The following is a 20,126-nucleotide window of genomic DNA, read 5'->3' as shown; positions in this document are numbered from 1 at the left end:
CAGAGTGGGGAAGTCAAGAGAAGAAACAGTGGCCAGGGTCTCCAGAATAAATCTCGTCTAACTCCAAGAAAAGCTGGGCTTTCCAGCAGAAACCAAACCAGAGGCATATGGGCTAGCACTCAGTTTCCCATGGAGTTTTGGTCCCCAAAACCCTGAGCAATGTAGGACTGGCAGCTTTTCCAGCCAGTCAATTGCAAGCTGACCACTTGGGGAAACACTGGTGTGTGGGTTAGAAGCAGAAAGGCAATTTAGCTGGTGAGACACAAATATCTCCAAAACTAAGTGTATTTAAAAGGACCCCAGCAGCCAAATAGTGAGAAAAGCAGTCTATGTGGGTGACTGCAGATTAATGCCTTGGGCTGACTGCCCAGTTTATAAACACCCTAGTGCCCTGCCCTAACGTAAGAAAAATATGTCAGGAGAATTCAATATTGTCAGTCACTTGGCTGGGCCATAGCGACGGTGATGGAGAGATGCATGATAAGTTACTGGAATCGGGGAAGTGGACCACCCTGGTGAGAGAAATAATGGCAGGACTCCCACCCTGGCCATGACCCAGTCCGCAGTCACGTACAGACGTAGTTTTCCAATTGTTTTATTCTTGAACACTTCTGGCAGGACAAAAGACCCTATGGACTTTCAGGTTTGCCAGAAAATAGTTATATAAGCTTAGAGTTGGAAGAAACCAGCTAACTTAGCTCAATCCCCCTCTCCACTTACAGGATGAAGTGTTCCAGGGAAAGGGGGTCAATGTCACAGCTAGTTAATGGCAGAACCAGGCCCAGGATGAGTCCCCCAATTCCTGGGTTGTGTGTTTCATCTTCTAGCATTAATGTGGTCAAGGGATTTTTTCAGTTATATTTTAATATGTGGATTAAATTATCAACCAACTAGGGGATAGTCCTTACTTTAAAACCCACATCTTAATGTGAGCTGAAATTTCAGACTACCTAGAGGGCCCTGGGATACTCAAGCTTTGGGGATCTGCACATGTGGAGCCAAGGAAGAAATGAGGAAAACAGCTTCCAAAAGCTTACAGGAGAGAGAGGAAGCCTACACTGGAAAGAAGGACCATGTTTTTAAAAACTCAGAAACAACAGCTTAGAGGTTTATTGGTCTGATGACAGAAATGATTGGAGAGTATGATGATGATGTTGCACTGAGTCTCCCTCTGCTTCCAGAACCGCCCTACAAGACAGAGGCCTGGATGGTAAAACCTACAACACTGCCAGGGAAGTATTTTCCCTAGAAGGCACTGCCCTAGCTTCGTTCTCCAGGCACCCAACACCCACAATGTGCTGGAAGTTCTCTATATATTGGATTCTTATGTTCTTTTGGTAGGAGAGGCTGGGGAGGACACAGAAGCCAGGGATGTGATGTGTACAAGGCCACATGGTTATTGATAGAGTCAATATTCACACCCAGTCCCCAAATTAACTCTAGGCCTCTTTCCACAATGTCAGTAAGCCTTGGGGGAGATGTAAACAGGAGCTTTAACTCCCGGGAAATCCCGGTGGAGACCAAAGGTGCTGGAACCCTGTGGGCTACCTGTCCCTGCATTACCCACACCATCTGAGCTGCCCCCTGTACAGCCTGCTGCCCTTCAGGAACCAGCCTCTAGGGCAGCTCTTGCACCTACAGTAAAAGACAACGGACATAGGTACTTTCATGCAAAATCTTTATTTGGAACATGTATGTTACTGAGCAGGCCAGCCGCCATCCTGAAATAGCAAGGATATTTACATTGTGCAGAGAAATACAAGAGCTTCTTGAAGACATTCATCTGTGCTTTGCCGGCATTTTATCTGCTACTTTGTCCTGCTTCTCTCTTCCCTGCGCTCATTATTCTTCATGCACCTTCACCTCTCATCACCTTAAGGCATCCTATACCAGCCTGATCTGGGGGTGATGACTGCAGCCGGCAATCACCCAATACCAATTGCGTCTTTCTGGGACTCTTTCTACGTGTCTTAGGTATTAATGGTGCCCAAAGAAAGAATGAACACATGAAAGTGTCTGTGGTTAGCTGGGCATGGTGGTGTGCACCTGTAGTCCCAGCTACTAAGGAGGTTGAGGTGAGGATAGTGCTTGAGCCCAGGAGCTTGAGGCTGCAGTGAGCCATGACCGCACCACTGCACTCCAGGCTGGGCAACAGAGTGAGACCCTGTTTCAAGGGGGAAAAAAAAAGTTTCTTTGGGGTTGCAAGGCCTTGTCTTCACCAAATTTTAGAAGTCCCCCCGAGATGTTTCTGCTTAACTTCTCTGACAGGTCTGACTGTGAGGGCTCGAATTTCAGGTGACCTAAGTGGAGAGTACTTCATTGATTTTTATAATCTGGAAATGACTGCTTTTCCCCCTGGCTGGGACATATGGTTTTCATTTCTGTTTGCTGCCATATGCTTCTCAACCTGAACTTCCCTTTGTCTCCTTGCTCTGTGACAATGAACGTCTCACATCTCGGCTCTGCTGCGGGGCAGGGGTGAAGGGAGGTGGAAGAAAGAGATGGTCCTTTGGCTTGGTTGTAAGCCCTAGTAGGGCCCGTCTTTCATACGGAAAGGGTTCCTCCTCACCCCCATCAAGGCATGGGGATGAACAGCCAGACAATCTGGGCTTGCCTTTGGATTTAAGTTTCAGTCACTAAGCAGAGACCACAGAACAAGGAGCTCCCTGTCCTCTGCTGTATTCATACACACAAGTATCGCAGAGGCTTTCCGAGGTCAATGCCAGGAATCTGCAGGAGCCTTGGCTGCCTCCCCACGCTGCTGATGAACCAAGGACTGTTTCAACAGGCAGGTTGCTAGCCCGCATCAAGCTTTTCAAGAGGCCTCAATCTGAATTTATGGTCTTAATGACTCCCTTTTTCTTTCTTTCCAACAAAACCTGCAGGCTGGAGGCCATTCTTCCTTTAATGTTATTTTATCATCTCCCCCTTCTTAGTGTGGTGGGTCCCAGAGTGGACCAACCCATACTCCTGGAGAAGGACCTCCCACCATGCAGATTCTTAAAGGTCACTGGAATGTGTCTCTTAAATCCTGTCCTGAGTGGCAACTCTCCTCCCACAGACAGATGTACAGAATCTGCAGTCAAAAACAAAACAAAAAGAAAATGCAAAAATCCCCCAGGCCTGCAACAGCTTCGGCTTAAGAAACACACTCCCACCCCACATCCCGTCTTTTAAGCTTCATCTCCCCTGCACAAATGGGTCTGGTAAAACAATGCTCCCCAATGCTAAAGTAATTGCTTCTAAGAACTTAGGACATGGGAAATGTTTCTCTAAACTCAAATATGGATAGAGAGACAATTCTGCTGCACTGGTCACTTTGCAAGAGATGCTATCCTGACATTTAATTGTGTATTATTTAATCATTTAAAACAAACAATAATAAAAAACTCAGCCAGAACACACAAACATGATCTTTGGGGGTCACAAGATGAAATGGTAGGTGAATGTTATCTTCCATCAGCCCCTTTTGCCTACGAGTTGGGAAAGTAGTTGTTTCAACAGATCAGCTTCGTCCTTTTTCTTCAGAAGCCCCAAACCGAGATGCTGTCAGAATAAGTCATTTTGCTGCTGCAAAAAATGATCAGGGTCTGGTTTCAGAGTCATTTGAGTTTTAAAACGTAAACTTCCATTAACAACGGCCCTTCACCAACAGTAACATGGGGCAGCAAAAGTTATTTAGAATTTCCACATGAATGAAACCCGCAACCTACAACTCTGCTAAGGAAACCAGGATCTCAAAGAACAGATTCATGTTTCAGGGACTTTAAAAGAAGAAATCCAAGCAGTTATGCACGTGGACATAATCCTGAAAACCCAGTCAGGGCTGGGTGCATTGTCAGTGAGGAGTTTTTCTGTAGTTTGCAGAAACATGAGGTTGAAAGTGATAATATAGATATTTGGTTTTCAGTCATTCAGAAATTTTCTTCAAAGAAAGGCAATTTGAGCTAAATTACCATCATTTTCCCTTCTTTTGCAAATCAAGAAGTACTAATCCATTGCATATGTAATCCCTCATATAATTTTTAGTCCAAATGGTCAAAATTACAACTTTTAATTTTATGAGCTCCAAATTATTAAACACCAACAGTAAATTGTGTGCATGAGAAGAACGAAGACAAATACAAAATATAGAAACTTTTTCTTCCAGCCACAAAAAACAACGAAGTTATGTATGTATGAGAAATAGAAACAATAACTGAATAATTAGTGTTAAATTCAAGACCTCTGGGAAAGCTGCTGTTGGTTATAGGCTATTATTTACCTTAGAATATGAAAGTTTAAAGGTCAAATTTTCAAGTTAAACTTTTCAAGTTACCTTCCCCCCAAAAAAGATTTACATGTCGGCTTAAATTTAGAACAGTTAAAGTATAAATGTTGAAAATTTGAACTTCATTCAGAATGGTTTCAGAAAGATATGATACAACAATTTAAGATAACAAAACAAAAGCGCATCACATTTTGGTTTGAGAATCACAGAAGGTACAACAGTTTTTTTTCCTTGGGGATCCTTCTCTTTCTCTTGAGGAATGAGCTAAAATTAAGTTATTTTGATTCAAAGAGGTATTTAGATAGTATCAACAAAATTTCAGAGGAAATCAGAACGGAGTTCATGTACATGTATGGGTATGTATGCATACATGTACGTGTATACATGTGCACATATATAAATGTATATACACATATACCTTCTTACGTTTGCATTTAAAGAGGGAAGTAAGACCCCACAAAGACCTCCAGGCGCCTCAGACCTTATTTGGTACTACCAGGTGACTTCAATGATTCACCAGCTACAACAGTGTCTGAACTCTTCCCCACTCAATTCTTCCTGGGAAGAGGAACTTTTTGTTTCCCGCACTTATTGCTGCTGTGAAAACTGGAGTGCACTCTAACTTTTCATAAGAGCTGAATTCTGGACTGCAGATAAGTGTTTTGAAAAGACTTGGAAAGATTTTTCACGGTGACTTAGATTCTGTTTTGTTACAGTCCAAATACATAAAGTTATTATGAAATAAAATCATACAGTGCAGATGAGAACAGGCCAGGAGAGCCTGGCCAGCCGTTTTAGGGCCAAAGGACAGATCACCCAACGGTTCACATTTTAGGAATTTGAAATGTCTAAAAATAGATAAGGTGGTTTTTCTAAAAGAAAATAAAATGAAAGAGAAGGGGAAAACATAAAAGGGAAAAGGAGAACAGGGTGAAGGAAGGAGGGCAAGAGGTAGCAAGGGAGGGAGGGAGGGAGGAAGGAAGGAAGAAAGGAAGGAAGGAAGGGAGGGAGGGAGGGAGGGGAAATGATTTAGGGAATGTTAGCTATCAAGAATATCTTACTTAGAAAGAAGGAAAAAAATGCATAAAAAATGCATAAACTTTGTGCAGGTTAATGCAGTATTAAACACAGTAGAATACACGGGCCTCATAATACTTTTGTAATGGCATATATATAATGTCCCCAAGCACTTTCTAAAAATATGCAGAGACTAATTCAAGATCATTCTAGATAAAAATACGTATTTCTTTAAAGGGGTGGGGCGGCGGGGTGGGAAGAAAAGCATGGTCTCAGGGCAGATCCCCACACACATACAAAGATAAAACTATGTTTTTTGGTAATTCTAGTTGATATGGCAGCAAAAATTGTCATGACAATGTTGGCTGGTTTTGAGAGGGTTATTTTCAAATATAACCTGATAGCTACAATTGTACAAAAATCTTTGTGAAAAGTTTCTTTTATTAACCCTGTGATATGTCTATACTGACATTTTCTAAGATAAAACAAAAGTAGCAGAGTTGTCAATGGGTAAGGGACAGAGCTTTAAAGCAAAAGTGAACCCTCTTTGGGTTCCTCTCACACAAAGGGATACAGACTCTTAAATAAAATAATACTTCCTTAAAAATCTGCCGCCTAACAATTGTTTACATCATAGAAAAATAGCATTTTCGTAAAAAGAAATATAGTCACTTTGTTAAAATGGTCTATTTTAAACCAGCAATTATTTTTCATATAAAGAATTTCTAAATACCCATACAGAAAATAAAAATAGATAATACTGAGTGCAAAGCAGACAATGGCATGTTTGCAAATGATCAAAATATTTCACTGCCAGATAAATAATACTCTTAGTATATTACAGTACAAGTTTTAATTTTTCAGGAACTTGAAAGATATTGCTTTTATTCTCTGATGGCAAGTTACTTATAAGTAAAGTTACTTCCAGCAGCAGAAGGCCAAATTGATTAGAAATGGATCATACCTATTGATTCACATTTCCCCTAAACTGAAAGTGCTGAAACACCAGGCAACAGCCTGTGTCCCAAACCCCTTCACAAGAGCATGGACTGCAGGCCATGGAGACACAGAGGGGAGCACACCATTCACAGGCCTTTCCAAAGCATTTGCTAGATCTTCCACATTGAAATCTTCGCCCAGAACAAGAGCAACACCAAACTATTTACCAGCTTGGTCAAATCTGTCATGAAGGAGAGTTTCTGTGAAAACTCCTTCTTAATTATAGGCATTAAATCTTCATGCTATAAAAACAGATGGTTTCAACGGACGATCGCTTTATCGCCACAAAGCAGTTCTGAGAGGATGGCAAGTTTCCTAGTGGCAGTGGTAAAGAATGTTATCGGGATGCTAAAAACTCAGCAACTTCCAGCTTCTACATGGGGAAGTGGGGCTGATAGACTAAATCTATCAGCTACTTGAGAATACTCAATTCGCAACAGAATGCAAGCTCCACCGCCATTTCATCACACCCTCTCCACTCTGCTAGGGTCATAGGAATCTGTAAAAAAAGAAAAGAAAAGAAAATTAGTGGTATATTCAACTGCTCTATTTTCTGTTTAATCCTTAGACCACAAATTTGTCTAGGGAACAAAATCTACAAGTGTATAAAGGTTAATTTTTAGACATTTTAACAATCATGTTTTCACTAAGGAGTAAAAAACTATTTGTCAAAAAGGCTGTTTTCAAGGAATGTGCATAGTCATTACCCAAACACAGATGGGAAGATATGAACTGCTGAATACTTCGGTGGCTCCTTCCTGTTCACCATGGAATATACTTCACTTTAAACTCGATGTTTCCAAAGTGGCAGTGATGCGTTCGGCCGATATTAAGGTAGATGTCTTACCTTTCTTTCTTCTTCTTCTTCTTCTTTTTTTTTTTTTTTTTTTTTTTTTTGGTAAATTACAGCTCAAAAGAAAGCTTGCTTTAGAATATGCATCTTTGTGATCAAACGCTGTCCCTTGAAGGCATGAGGATCCTCGAATCCTGACTGCTTGGCTGACAGAGAGAGGCTTTCTGTCTCTCATCACCACTGACCAGTAGGCAGCCCCAGGGCTGGATGCTCACCTGTCAGCGCGAGGCTTCTAGAGCCTTCTAACACAAGTGTGTACGAGTCTGGGCCCTCACGCACTGATCCATTCTACTGCTGTCAATGGAAAAGTCCCAATCTGTGCCCAGATGACCTGGATTTCTAAAACGGGACACCATACAAAAGAGCAATCATCCTAAACTGCCACTACTGCTGCTGCTGGGCGCTGCCAAGTCCCACAACCTCCAATTCACAGATGTCTGTCTGGAATGCAGACAAACCTAAGGCGTGCGCCTCCTGTGGTAAGATTTTCCTGCCATAGCAGCTCAAAGGCTTCTTAATTTTTAAAGAGAAAATGTTTAAGCAATCTGGAAGGAGTACAGCCATTATGGAAACATTATGGAAGTTCCTCAAAAAAATTAAAAATAGAACTACCATATGATCCAGCAATCCCATGACTGGGTATGTATCCAAAGGAAAGGACATCAGTATGGAAGAGATATCTGCACTACGGCATTATTTACAATAGCCAAGTTCACTGCAGCATTATTTACAATGGCCAAGATAGGAAACTACCTAATCATCGAGGTTTTCATCACTGGATGTACGGATAAAGAAATTGTATAGCCGGGCTCGGTGCCTCATGCCTGTAATCCCAGCACTTTGGGAGGCCGAGGCAGGTGGATCACCTGAGGTTGGGAGTTCCAGACCAGCCTGACCAACATGCAAAAACCCCATCTCTACTAAAAATACAAAAAATTAGCCAGGCATGGTGGCACATGCCTGTAATCCCAGCTACTCGGGAGGCTGGGGCAAGAGAATCGCTTGAATCCAGGAGGCGGAGGTTGCTGTGAGCCGAGATGGCGCCATTGCACTCCAGCCTGGGCAACAAGAGCGAAACTGCATCTCAAAAAAAAAAAAAAAAAGAAAAGAAAAGAAAAAGAAAAGAAAAAAAGAAATTGTATATACACACACAATGGGATATCATTCAGCCCTAAAAGATAAGCAAATCCTGCCATTTTACAACAACACGGATGAAACTTAAGTACATTATGGTACGTCAAAAAAGCCAGACACAGAAAGACAAATACTGCATGATCTCACCTATATGTGGAATCATTCAAAAAAAAAAAAAAAAAAAAAGTTGAAATGACAGTAATAGAGAGTAGAAGGGTGGTTTCCAGGGGCTGGGGTGAAGGAAAAGGGGAAATACTGGCCAAAGGGTACAAACCCTAAGCTATAAGATGAGTAAGTACTGGAGACCGAGTGCATAGGATGGTGACTTTAGTTACTAATGCCATCATGTACACTTGGAATTTGCTAATAGAGTACATCTCAAACGTTCTCAGCACACACTCGAAAAACTGGTAACTATGAGAGAAGATGACTATGCTAACTGCCTTGACTGGGGTACTCATTTCACAATCTATAGATGAATCAAAACACTGTGTTCTATACCTTAAATATATGCAATTTTTGTCAATCATGCTTCAATAAAGCTGGGAAAAAAAGAAAAAGGAAAAAAAATATCAAGTCTCAGCATGGTCAAAAAAGGTGATTCACTTAAAAAAAAAAAAAAGGAAATCTGGAAGTATTTGGAAAGTTAGAAAAACAATCTTTTGGCTGGGCAAGGTGGCTCATGCCTGTAATCCCAACACTTTGGGAGGCCAAGACAGGTGAATCACCTGAAGTCGAGTTGGAGACCAGCCTGGCCGACATGGCAAAACCCCATCTCTACTAAAAATACAAAAATTAGCCAGGTGTGATGGTACATGCCTGTAGTTCTAGCTACTCGGGAGGCTGAGGCACGAGAATCACTTGAACCTGGAAGGTGGAGGTGGCAGTGAGCTGAGATCGCACCACTGCACTCCAGCTCTGGCAACAGAGTGAGACTTGGTCTCAAAAAAAAAAAAAAAAAGAAAAGAAAAGAAAACGAAAAACAATCTTTTCTGAAATCCATCTGGACAACTGTGCATTAAAAAGGCCATAGACATTCCAATTTCTCCAGCAGCAAAACATCTTACACATCCTCCTCACTCCTTTTCAACCTGGCTGAGACAGATGTATGATACAACAGGTATCATAACTGTGATGACTGAGACAGCGTTCAGAGTACTTTAAGCCCTACATTACTAACCAGATGGGACAGTCTCTGCATTTAGGAAAAGAAGTTTGTGCCTGCTCAAACATCATCAGCTGCACGCAGGGACAAGCTGGCTAAAAGGAAGGGGAGTTGACATAAGTTCTTTCTGACTGTTGATGCTTAACAACATCCGTGAAACAATATAAGACATTAATAGCTGGGTGCTTCATTTCTGTGCTCAATCAGCCTCAGAGTGTTCACATTCTGAGAGGGTCCTCCTGTGAGCAAAGGTGTCTTTTTCTCCATTGAGAATAAGGTGTGCGGTCACGAAATTATGAGAACGTGTGGAAGTCACACTTCCGGCTAGTGGGAGCATCTGTTATTAAGATGCTTAGTTTCTTCCAGGCTAAGCCTCACATTACATAACACTAGGCACTGAACAGGCCATGCCATGTCTGTCTGTACCGCCTCACCCAACACACACCCTTCAAGACCCTTATCTGTGCTGTGTTGTCACTACCATCAAGTGTCTTTAGATTACAGATGGTCATTTCAGCTCACATCTTTTTAGTGGTTTTTCGTGCCAGGCATACTAGAGACACCTCCACAGAACACACCTGCTGCCCACAGTCCCCTGGGCTTTCTTCAGCTCATGGACTGTCCAGGTCCAGTAAAATTATAATGTGGGCTACAAAACATTATTTTTTAGAGACAGGGTCTCACTGTCACCCAAACTAGAGTGCAGTGGCACAACCACAGCTCACTGCAGCCTCAAACTCCTGGACTCAAGCGATCCTCCTCCCTCGGCCTCCCAAGTAGTTGGGACTACAGACATGCACTACCAAGCCTAATTTTGTTTTTCAGTTTTTGTAGAGATGGGGGTCTCGCTATGTTGCCCAGGCTGGTTTTGGGCTCAAATGATCCTCCCACCTCTGCCTCCCAAAGTACTGGGATTACAATCATAAGCCGCCATGCCCAACCATCATTATTTTAAATTTTCTAGTAGCTATGTTGAAACAAATAAAAATAAACAGGTGAAATTAATTTTAATACTGTTTTTCACCAAATATATTCAAAATATCATTTCAATATGTAACCAATATAAAAACTATTGAGACATTTTAGATTCTTTTTTTGTGCTAAGTCTTTGGAATCTGGTGTGTATCTTATACTTACAGCACATTTCAATTTGCATGAGCCATATTTCAAGTGCCCAGTAGCTGTATGTGACGAACGGCTACAATATTGGACAGCACAGGTCTAGAGGGTAGGGTGGTTACCTGGAGAATTTAGAATCCTGTTTTCTGTGGGCTCCATTTCAGCTGAGGACAACTCACTGAGGACTGCCCTGGTGGGCATTTCACACATTAACGCCCTCAGAGATGTGCTAACATCCAGCCTTCTCATGGCATGATCTGGTATCATGAAGCCTTCCCCGATTTCCCTCATTTCGGGCCTCACAGATATCTCTTCTCATTCTTCCCCTGGACTCGTATTAACAGGGTTTGCAACAGAGGATGATGGAACCAGGAGGTTCTGTGTACGATCAATGCCTGGGATGACACTTCCGAATTGGAGCATCAGTCATCCAGCAAAGATGGGAGCCTGTGACCCGAATTGGTTTTGGGCTGCTGATTTCTTAGCCAGAGTCATGAAAGACCACTAAAGACACGTGAGCTGAAACGACCAATTTTAATCTCTGATATGACAGAGCACAAGGGTGTGTGTGTAGGGTGGGGTGGTGCAGATAGACATGGCATGGCCTTGTGTTACAGTTCCAGAACAGATGCTCGAATTTAAGTGGGCTACAAATTTAGGAGCAATGAAGCAGTTCTAGCATGCTGGGGTCATGGGGGCAGCAGTGCAGTGGGGAAGAGATGAGGTTTCTTATGTTTCAAATGATTAAATACATCAAAAGGAAAGCAAAGTCCAAGCACTTCTCGGTGACATAACAAGGCTTTACTCTAACTTGTGAAGCAACAGTGAGCGGAAAAGTGGACATATGTCAAAAGTATTACTACCTCCATCATATGACCTCAGTTGCTCTCAAAATGAGTGGTTTTGAATATTGAGGCCTAGTGACCATCACATGAAAGGCCCATAGGGGGCCACCTGAGCAAAACAAATGTGAGAAATCGTCCCTAATGGTGCTCTTCCCTCCAATTATGGTCATGCACCACCAAACAACATTTTGGTCAATGACGGGCCACATAGATGACAGTGGTCCCGTAAGATAATAATGAAGCTGAAACATTCTGTCATCTAGTGACGTCATGTCATAGTGTAATCAATTTTTAGACAAATGTGGTGTAGCCTAAGTGTACAGGGTTTATAAAGTCTACAATAGTGTAGAGGAATTTTCTAGGCCTTCACATTTGGTCACCACTCACTCACTGACTTGCCCAGGGCAACTTCCAGTTCTGCAAGCTCCATTCATGGTAAGTGCCCTACGAAAGTGGTCCCTTCTTTTTTTTTTAATATTTTATGCCATATTTTTACTGTGCCTTTTCTTTTTTTTTTTTTTTTTTTTTCGAGATGGAGTTTCATTCTTGTTGCTGAGGCTGGAGTGCAATGGTGCGATCTCAGCTCACTATAACCTCTGCCTCCCGGGTTTAAGCAATTCTCCTGCCTCAGCCTCCCAAGTAATTGGGATTACAGGTGCCTGCCATTACACTCGGCTAATTTTTGCATTTTTAGTAGAGACAGGTTTTCACCATGTTGGCCACGCCAGTCTTGAACTCCTGACCTCAAGTGATCCACCTGCCTCGGCCTCCCAAAGTGCTGGGATTACAGGCATGAGCCACCACGCTTGGCCTGTACCTTTTCTTTAGATATGTTTAGATACACAAATGCTTACCATTGCGTTACAACTGCCTGCAGTATTCCATACAGTAACAGGCTGTACAGGTTTGCAGCCTGGGACCAATAGGCTCTACCATGAAGACTAGGTGTGTAGTAGATTCTACCATCTAGGTTTGGGGAAGTGCACTCTCTATGGTGTTCACACAATGACAAAACTACTAATGATGCATTTCTCAGAGTGCAGCCCCATTAAGCGATGCATGACTGTACTTGAAAATGCCCGAGGAAGCTGTCAACATGAGTGGCTCTCTGCCTGAAGATTTTTGGCCATTTTATTGTATATTAGCAAATGCATCAGATGGAGAGGAGAAAAAAATAATTAAATTTTCTGCTTGTTAGTAGCAGTGGTTAAAAAAAACCCAAAAAGTCATGAGGGAGGTGTTGTTAATAACTGGCTAAAATGAAAATTTGCATTACCTAGGTGTTTTTAGATACCTACTGGACCTTCTCACACTAAATAGTCAAGTTAAAAATTGAGGGAGTGCTTTTCTGTACTGGAAATTTTGTGTTATCAAATACTCCCTGGGCTGGGCACCATAACTGAGGCAGAAGGATTGCTTGAGGCCAAGGATTCAAGACCAGCCTGAGCAATGCAGCAAGACCTCATCTCTACAAATAACTAAAAGAATAGCTGAGTGTGATGGTGCATGCCTATAGTCCCAGCTACTTGGGAGGCTGAGGCAGGACAATCGTTTGAGCCTAGGAGTTCAAGGCTACAGCGAGTTACGATCATGCCACTGCACTCCAGCCTGGCCAACAGAGTGAGATTCTGTCTCAAACAAAACAAAACAAAAAACCTCCCTGAAATAGGTGTCCATGAACTGAGACACAGAAGTATTTACCAACTGGTATTGTATTATAACAGGATTTATTTGTCTTATTTTAAACTCCTTACAATTTTCAGGAAGATGTAGGACTGAGAAAATCATCCTGATTTTATAGATGAAGAAAACTTGCTTTAGAAGTCTATGACAAGTTTTAACTAGCCTTAAAGTCTAGTGGGCATATTTTTTGAGGAGGAAGGGGGACTGCAGAGGAATTACACTGAAGGCTACAATAAATCCTGACAGCTCAAAAAATGGGCAGGTAACCCTTTTTCCACCATAATGGCAAAAGCCTTCACATTCTCAGTATTCTCTACCACTGCAAAGGCCCAACTTGTCCAACTAAAGGATCCAACAGGGCCCCGACGAAGGATTATTTCAATCATGTGTTTTGCATAAGGAGCAGAGAAGCAACACTGGCTAACACCCCTAAGAATCCCACTGTATTTGGGGGAAACTTGAGAGTGCCCATGTACATTTTTTTGTTCAATAGAAATCTCTGACTACTTCCAACTGAAACAATGGCTCTTTTCTATCTGCTTCAAAATTCTTGGGTTTCAAAACAGAAAATAGAAAGGGGTGGGAGGAGCGGAACCACCTGTTGGAGACCGGGTAGGAAGAGGGAAGGGTCCAGCTCAGGAGAGGGCATTCCTCTAACTTAACTTGTGGGGGCCAAGTTTTTCTTTTCCCCTTACTGTGAAAAGGCTTGGACTGGACCGGGCTCAGTGGTTCACGCCTGTAATCCCGGCACTTTGGGAGGCCAAGGCGAGCGGATCACCTGAGGTCAGGAGTTCAAGACCAGCTTGGCCAATATGGTGAAACCCCATCTCTACTAAAAATACAAAAACAAACTGGGCCTGGTGACATGCGCCTGTAGTCCCAGCTACTCAGGAGTCTGAGGTAGGAGAATCGCTTGCACCCAGGAGGCGGAGGTTGCAGTGAGCCGAGATCGTGCCACTGTACTCCAGCCTGGGGAACAGAGTGAGACTCTGTCTCAAAAAGAAAAAAATGGAAAGGGGAGGGGAGGGGATGGGAGGGGAGGGAGAAAAGGCTTAGACTAAATGACAGAAGGTCCCTTCCAGTCCATGGCTTATGATGTGGATCTTTTGACATTTATCTCAACTCTTCTTCTGATCACCTGAGCTCAGGAGTTCGAGACCAGCCTGAGTAATAGAGTGGGATCTCGTCTCTACAAAAAAGTTAAAAAATTAGCTGGAAATGGTGGCACATGCCTGTGGCCCCAGCTACTCGGGAGGCTGAGGTGGGAGGATCACTTGAGCCCAGGAAGCAGCGAAGGTTGCAATGAGCAGAGATTGCACAACTGCACTCCAGCCAGGTGACAGAGTGAGATGCTATCTCAAAAAAATAAAATATACTACAAGATCTTGAATTTTAAAGATGGCTTCTGGATAATTCTTCGAAAATGAGGAATCTTTTGATAAAACAATTCCCAGGGTCAACTTGATCTTTTCTGAATATGCAGATTTACACTATCCACCAACCTGGTATTTTGTACTGACTAAAAACTCCAAATGCATAACGAGCACCTGCTTGTCTGCCTGATTCCTCACCTGGGCACCAGAAGTCTTGATCCATGCTCTTCTCCTTTTGTGCTGCCGGATGCTCCTTCTCTTCCCTGGAGATGCTGTCCTTGGAGACAGAGAGTGAGTGGCCCAATCTCCGGGCCCGGTCCCCACTGCCAGGAGACACAAGGCCTCCTGGGAGCCCAGCCTGGCCCCTTGTGGTGGCCTTCAATTCCTCGGCCTCCTCCTGGGAGTCGGCATTCCTGAAGCTCAGGAATCTCATCCGTGACACTGAGCTCACCTCTTTCATTCTCATCAGGCGGTCAGGGTCTGCTCTCCTAGGCGGGGAGGCCAGTTTCTCTTGTAAACTTTCAATCACTTTGGAAGGGCTTCTGAGTCTCTTTTCAGAGCCTGCCACACTTGGGGTTCTTTCTACAAAATGGAACAAAGTGGACCTGAAGGGTGGTTTTGTCTCCACATCCTTTTGTTCGAAGAACTTGGACTCCAAGGGGCTGGGCTCAGGCTCAGGGACAGGGTCTGTGCTGGTGACAACCCCGTCCACATCTGAGTGCTCAAAAGCCTGAGGAGCCCGCCTGGCACTGTCCCTGTCCCCTACAAAGAGAGGGCTCTTGGTCCAGCCGCACTTCCTCCTGCCATAAAAGGCATCAGTGGACACCCTGGGGACATCTGCCGGTGCTGGGCGAGATGGCAACTCTTCCTGGGGGGACTCTGGGGTGCAGGCACTTGCATCGGGCTCAGCAGGCTGGTTCTGTCCCTCTCTCCGGGTGCCTGGCAGGAGGGACTCCACCGCCACCTCAATGCCCAGGATCCTCGCAGCCCTGGCTTGCAAAGACTCACCTGGGGGGATTTCTATTGTGCTCGCTTCACCCAAAGACCCCTCTAACTCACTGGCACCCTGCTCTTGCCCAGGGGTGAGTCCCACAGACCGTAAGTCTGGAGCTGAGAGCCCTCGGTTCTTGTTAGACAGGGACAGTGGGGGCCCTGCGCCCCTCTCTCCACCACTGTCAAACTTCCGAGGGACCGCTTCGTTTGGTTTCACAGAGCTGAAAGCACTGGTGATTTTCTGACTTTCCCGGGGCTCCCTAGGTTCAGCTGGATAGGACGCGGGCGGTGGTTTTGAGTCACTTGATCTTGAAGACATTCTCGTCACAGGAAATGGGCTACCTGCCAGCTCGTCCATTCCATTGCTAACCTCCAGGTGTCTCTTCTCTGCACTCATGCTTCCATCTACTGAGCAGAAAGGTGCACCGCCACCTTCTTCCACGCGAAAGCGGCCCGGGGATGGAGGCCAGGCATGTGGGTGGCCAGGCTGCAGCTCCTCACTCCAGCTCTCGGGCTTACTGTCACCTCTTCCCGACCTACACACAGGGCTCTCCGGCACCCACATCCTCGGCTGTGGCTCAACCCTCATTTCCGGGCTGTTTCCGCGGAAGCCCACATCCTCCTGTCTGCAGTGAGCACGGTTCTCCTGCTGCGGCTCCGCCTCACTTTCCTCACTTTCCTCACTGCTGCTGCTGCTGCTGCTGCTACTGCTGCTTTCTTCCTCTTCCTGGAGCTCCTTGTTAAAACTTTCTAACTGACTGATCAAATCCCAGGGACGACGGCTGACCGGTTTCAGGAGAAACTGCCCAAAGAGTTGTTTACTGTTGCACGGGCCTGTGGGCTCCCCCTTCACCACCTCCCGCTTAGGCCCAGGGTGGGCTCCAAGCCCGTGGACATCCATGCAGGGCTGACTTCGGCCTGCTTTTGGCGTCGGTGCCTGATCCACGGACAAGGAAGTCCTTGAGAATGCACTGTTGCTGGATGGGCTGAGGGACCTGTGACCTTTCAGGTTAGGGGCACTTGGCCTCTGTTTGTGATCACCGGAAGGGAATGCTGTGTGCGTCTGAGCTTCGGAGGCAGCAGGGTCTGAACATTTTGGACTCAATGCTGCACGACTCGGCCCTCCCAGCTTTGCACCAGGGAGCAGCTGCGAACTTTGGGGCTCCTCGGAGAAACTGGTTTGTGTTTGCTGATCTCTGTACCGGTGCCCTGGCCAAGAGCCAGAATGCTTGAGTTCTCTGTGCTTTGTAAGGTGGATGAAACTGAGGTCATTTGTTTGTCTGTCTTCTAGTTCCCCTAGATCTTGTTTTTGGAACTCCGTTCTCCCACCCATGCTTCCTGTGAGGGCCTGCAGCTCCAGGTCGGTGGAAGACATGCTCAGCAGACTCTGTTCTTGCAGAGCCGGACTCTTATCAGACCCATTCTTTTGATCAGCACTGGGCTTTAAGTCATTGTTGTCCATATCTCTATCTGGCAGATGTGATTCTGATTTCACCGGGATAGAAACCAAGCAAAATATAGTCTCATTCATTTTTTTCTTTGAACTTTTCTTGGTCCGAGTCCCAGTATGGAACTTTTTGAGCTTGGTTTGAGTTTCGCAGGTGCTCTCGCCCTGTGAATAAGGGGAGGAAACTTGTCTTCCAGTGTGCCCGTGCTGGCTGCCTCTCACATCAGGCCACTGTTCCCTCGCCACACAGCGGTCTCTCTGGTCAGGGAGGCCACTGTTTTCCCCATCCCCGGGGGGCTGGCCCCACAGCCACCGGGGGCTGGGATCGGCCAAGACCGGGCCTCTCTCATCCCCCGATGGGGGTATTAAGCTCTGTGGATTCCAAATGGCACCATCAGGCTGCATTCCTCCATGAGCCAGCTCTTGGGCAGTGACAGGACTGGAGTTATGTGATTTATTGTCAAGCTTTATGTCTTCACAGAAACCCTGGGGCTGAGCTAGTTTAAAATGTCGTAACCGTGGATCATCAAAGGGAATGTACTGAACGAAGCTGTCGTAGGCAGTGACGGGTCGGGGGTGTGCAGGGAGCCCCTGAGGCAAGCGGGGGCTCACACCATACTCATTCCCAGTTCCGGGGGAGCCTGAAGGAGGCTGACTGCTGGCCCCAGCCTTCTCGGTCGGAGACTGCTGTTGACTGTGACCGCCACACACATTTATGGGCACCGTGTCTTCCAAGTAGGGGTTTGGGATGTTCTGCGGGGGCGATCTGTATGAGGGTGGAGGCACGTACACTGGAGGTTCCAATCCAGGGTCTGACAGGCAGAGCTCATGCCTGGGGACATAGGCGTCCATCTGCTGGCTGTCCTGAGAGTCACTGCTGTCCGCTCCTCCCCTAGACTGCTGGTGCGAGCTGTAAGATGGGGGCTTGAGGGGCCTCCCAAACTTAGGCCGGGGAAATGGGGCTGAGCAGCCACTCTTCTCAGAATTCCTCATGGAGTCCAAATTTGGTGCGCAAGTGGGAGGATACGGTGGCATTTTAGGTAAATGTCTTTCATTTAATGGAATGGGAATTTCCGTACAACTCAGGCTCTCGGGGGAAAGAACTCTAGGCAGTGAGCGAGACTTCCCTTTGTTTTGAGAATTCAACACATGTCCTCCTTGAATGAATGGGTACAGGTCTTGAAACAGTCTCTCCCCATCCCCATCAGACATCTGCCTCCCTAATTTCCTTGGCTGCTTCCAGCTTTCCAGGCTGACGTTCTGCCACTTGGCAGGACCTGACATTCTCAATTCTTCTTCCCAAACCGGCTTCTTCATCACATGCTCTGACCTTCCTCCAACTTCCCATGGACCCTCCCTCATGTGGACAGGCAGGCTGTGGGCTTGGGCCATTCCTCTGGCCTCCAGGTTTTCGTGCTCCCTCGGCTTCTGGCTCCTGGCTTCTTGCCGTCCTCTTCTCCGGTAGGCTTGGTCGTTACCAATCGGGGGATGAGAGGACCATGCTGAGGTGGGTTGATTATAAAACCTACAAAACAAAGAGTCACAGACGTTAGGCACAGAAGAAACATGTCTTCATCTGCTTCTGTGACTGGCGTTCGAAGTCAAACTCAGGTCAGCAACTTTGAAAATTTGGTTCCCAGCCACAGTGCTTGCCAGCTTGAAAGAAAACATATCCCATTAATTATGGTTGGAAGACAGCCACGTGTTTTGGCATCAAGGGCCAAGAAGGGGCAGCAGTGGGCAGCCCACAAGAATACAGGGATGTTGGGCGTACTCCAGAGATGTCAAGGTCCTTATAAACATTAAAATGTCTGGTGGAAGGCCGGGCACCGTGGCTCATGCCTATAATCCCAACACTTTGGGAGGCCAAGGTGGGAGAATCTCTTGAGGCCAGGAGTTTGAGACCAGCCTGTGCAACATAGTAAGACCCTGTCTCTACACAAAATTTAAAAATCAGCCAGGCATGGTAGTGCCCACCTGTCTCAGCAACTCCAGAGGATGAGGTAGAAGAATTGCTTGAGCCCAGGAGTTCGAGGCTGCAGTGAGCTGTGATCGTGCCACTGCACTCCAGCCCAGGCAGCAGTGAGACCCTGCCTCATAAGAAGAAAAAAAAAAATGCCCAAGGGAACAAGGGTTAACTGTTCAGTAGTATTTCTCAAGGTGTGGTCGTGGACCACTTGCAGCATATTCCCAGCTCAGTCCAGACCTCCTGTGCAATCTCTGGGAGGGAATCTGGGAACCTGCTTTTAAAAACACTGCTTTTAAACAAGGGTTCTGAAACTTTAGTGAGAATCAGAATCACTGAGTCCTGGAATTGCTAAGACACAGATTGCTGGGTCCCATCCCCAGCTTCTCATCTGGTGGGTCTGGAGAGGGGCTCTATAATCTGCAAGTTCCCAGATGATGCTGATGATTCTGGTCCCAGGGCCTTACTTTGAGAACCATCATTGCTGGTGGTTGTTCACCCTGACTGCACATTAGAATCCAGGAAGACTTCAAAAATCCAGATGCCAGGCAGTATCCTAGACACATTACATTACAATCTTAAGACGTGTGGGTGGTAAATGCAGGGCAAGGCAATCAGGCATCTGAGATTCTCCAAGTGTCCCCAGAGATTCCCAGTGTGCAGCCAAGATTGAGAAAGATGTCTCTAGCAGAGTCCCCTCATCTCTCTGATGGTAAGCATCACTCAGTGGGCTTGTAAAATATACACATTACCAAGTCTCTCCCTCTGAAAGTTCAGACTTGGTAGGTCTAGGTTAGGGCGCAGGCATTTGTATTTATATTTTTATTTATATATTTATTTTTGAGACAGGGTCTCACTCTATCACCCAGGCTAGGTGCAGTGGTGTAATCATGGCTCACTGCAGCCTCAAACTCCTGGGCTCAAGCAATCCTTCCACTTCAGCCTCCCAAGTAGCTGGGACTGACTACAGGCACTCTACCATGCCTTGCTAATTTTAAGATGTTTCTGTAGAGATGGGGTTTTGCTGTGTTTTCCAGTCTGGCCTTGATCTCCTGGCCTCAAGAAATCCTCCCACCTCAGCCTCCTCATGTGTTGGGATTACAGACATGAAGCACCATGCCTGGCCCATCTGTATTTTTTTTTTTCTTTGAGACTGAGTCTCGCTTTCACCCAGGCTGGAGTGCAGTGGCACAATCTCGGCTCACTGCAACCTCCACCTTCTGGTTGCAAGCAATTCTTGTGCTTGCCTCCCGAGTAGCTGG

The 20,126-nt window shown here is 45.5% G+C and overlaps 1 protein-coding gene across 3 annotated transcripts in view; it reads right to left on the bottom strand.

The window, feature by feature from the left end:
• Nucleotides 1–1,661: 1,661 nt before the first annotated feature.
• JCAD (junctional cadherin 5 associated) overlaps nucleotides 1,662–20,126 on the bottom strand; it is a 149,040-nt gene continuing 130,575 nt past the window's right edge. For all 3 annotated transcript variants that reach the window (XM_030798438.1, XM_030798436.1, XM_030798437.1), the window contains 2 exons: nucleotides 14,657–18,423; nucleotides 1,662–6,785 (listed from right to left, as the gene is read on the bottom strand). In XM_030798438.1, coding sequence (XP_030654298.1) covers nucleotides 6,751–6,785; nucleotides 14,657–18,423 — 3,802 coding nt within the window. In that variant the 3' untranslated portion in view covers nucleotides 1,662–6,750. The remainder of the gene's footprint in view (nucleotides 6,786–14,656; nucleotides 18,424–20,126) is intronic.

The sequence above is a fragment of the Nomascus leucogenys genome, chromosome 18, assembly GCF_006542625.1.
Source record: "Nomascus leucogenys isolate Asia chromosome 18, Asia_NLE_v1, whole genome shotgun sequence".
Classification (NCBI taxonomy): Eukaryota; Metazoa; Chordata; class Mammalia; order Primates; family Hylobatidae; genus Nomascus; species Nomascus leucogenys.
This window is presented reverse-complemented; position numbering and strand designations above follow the sequence as displayed.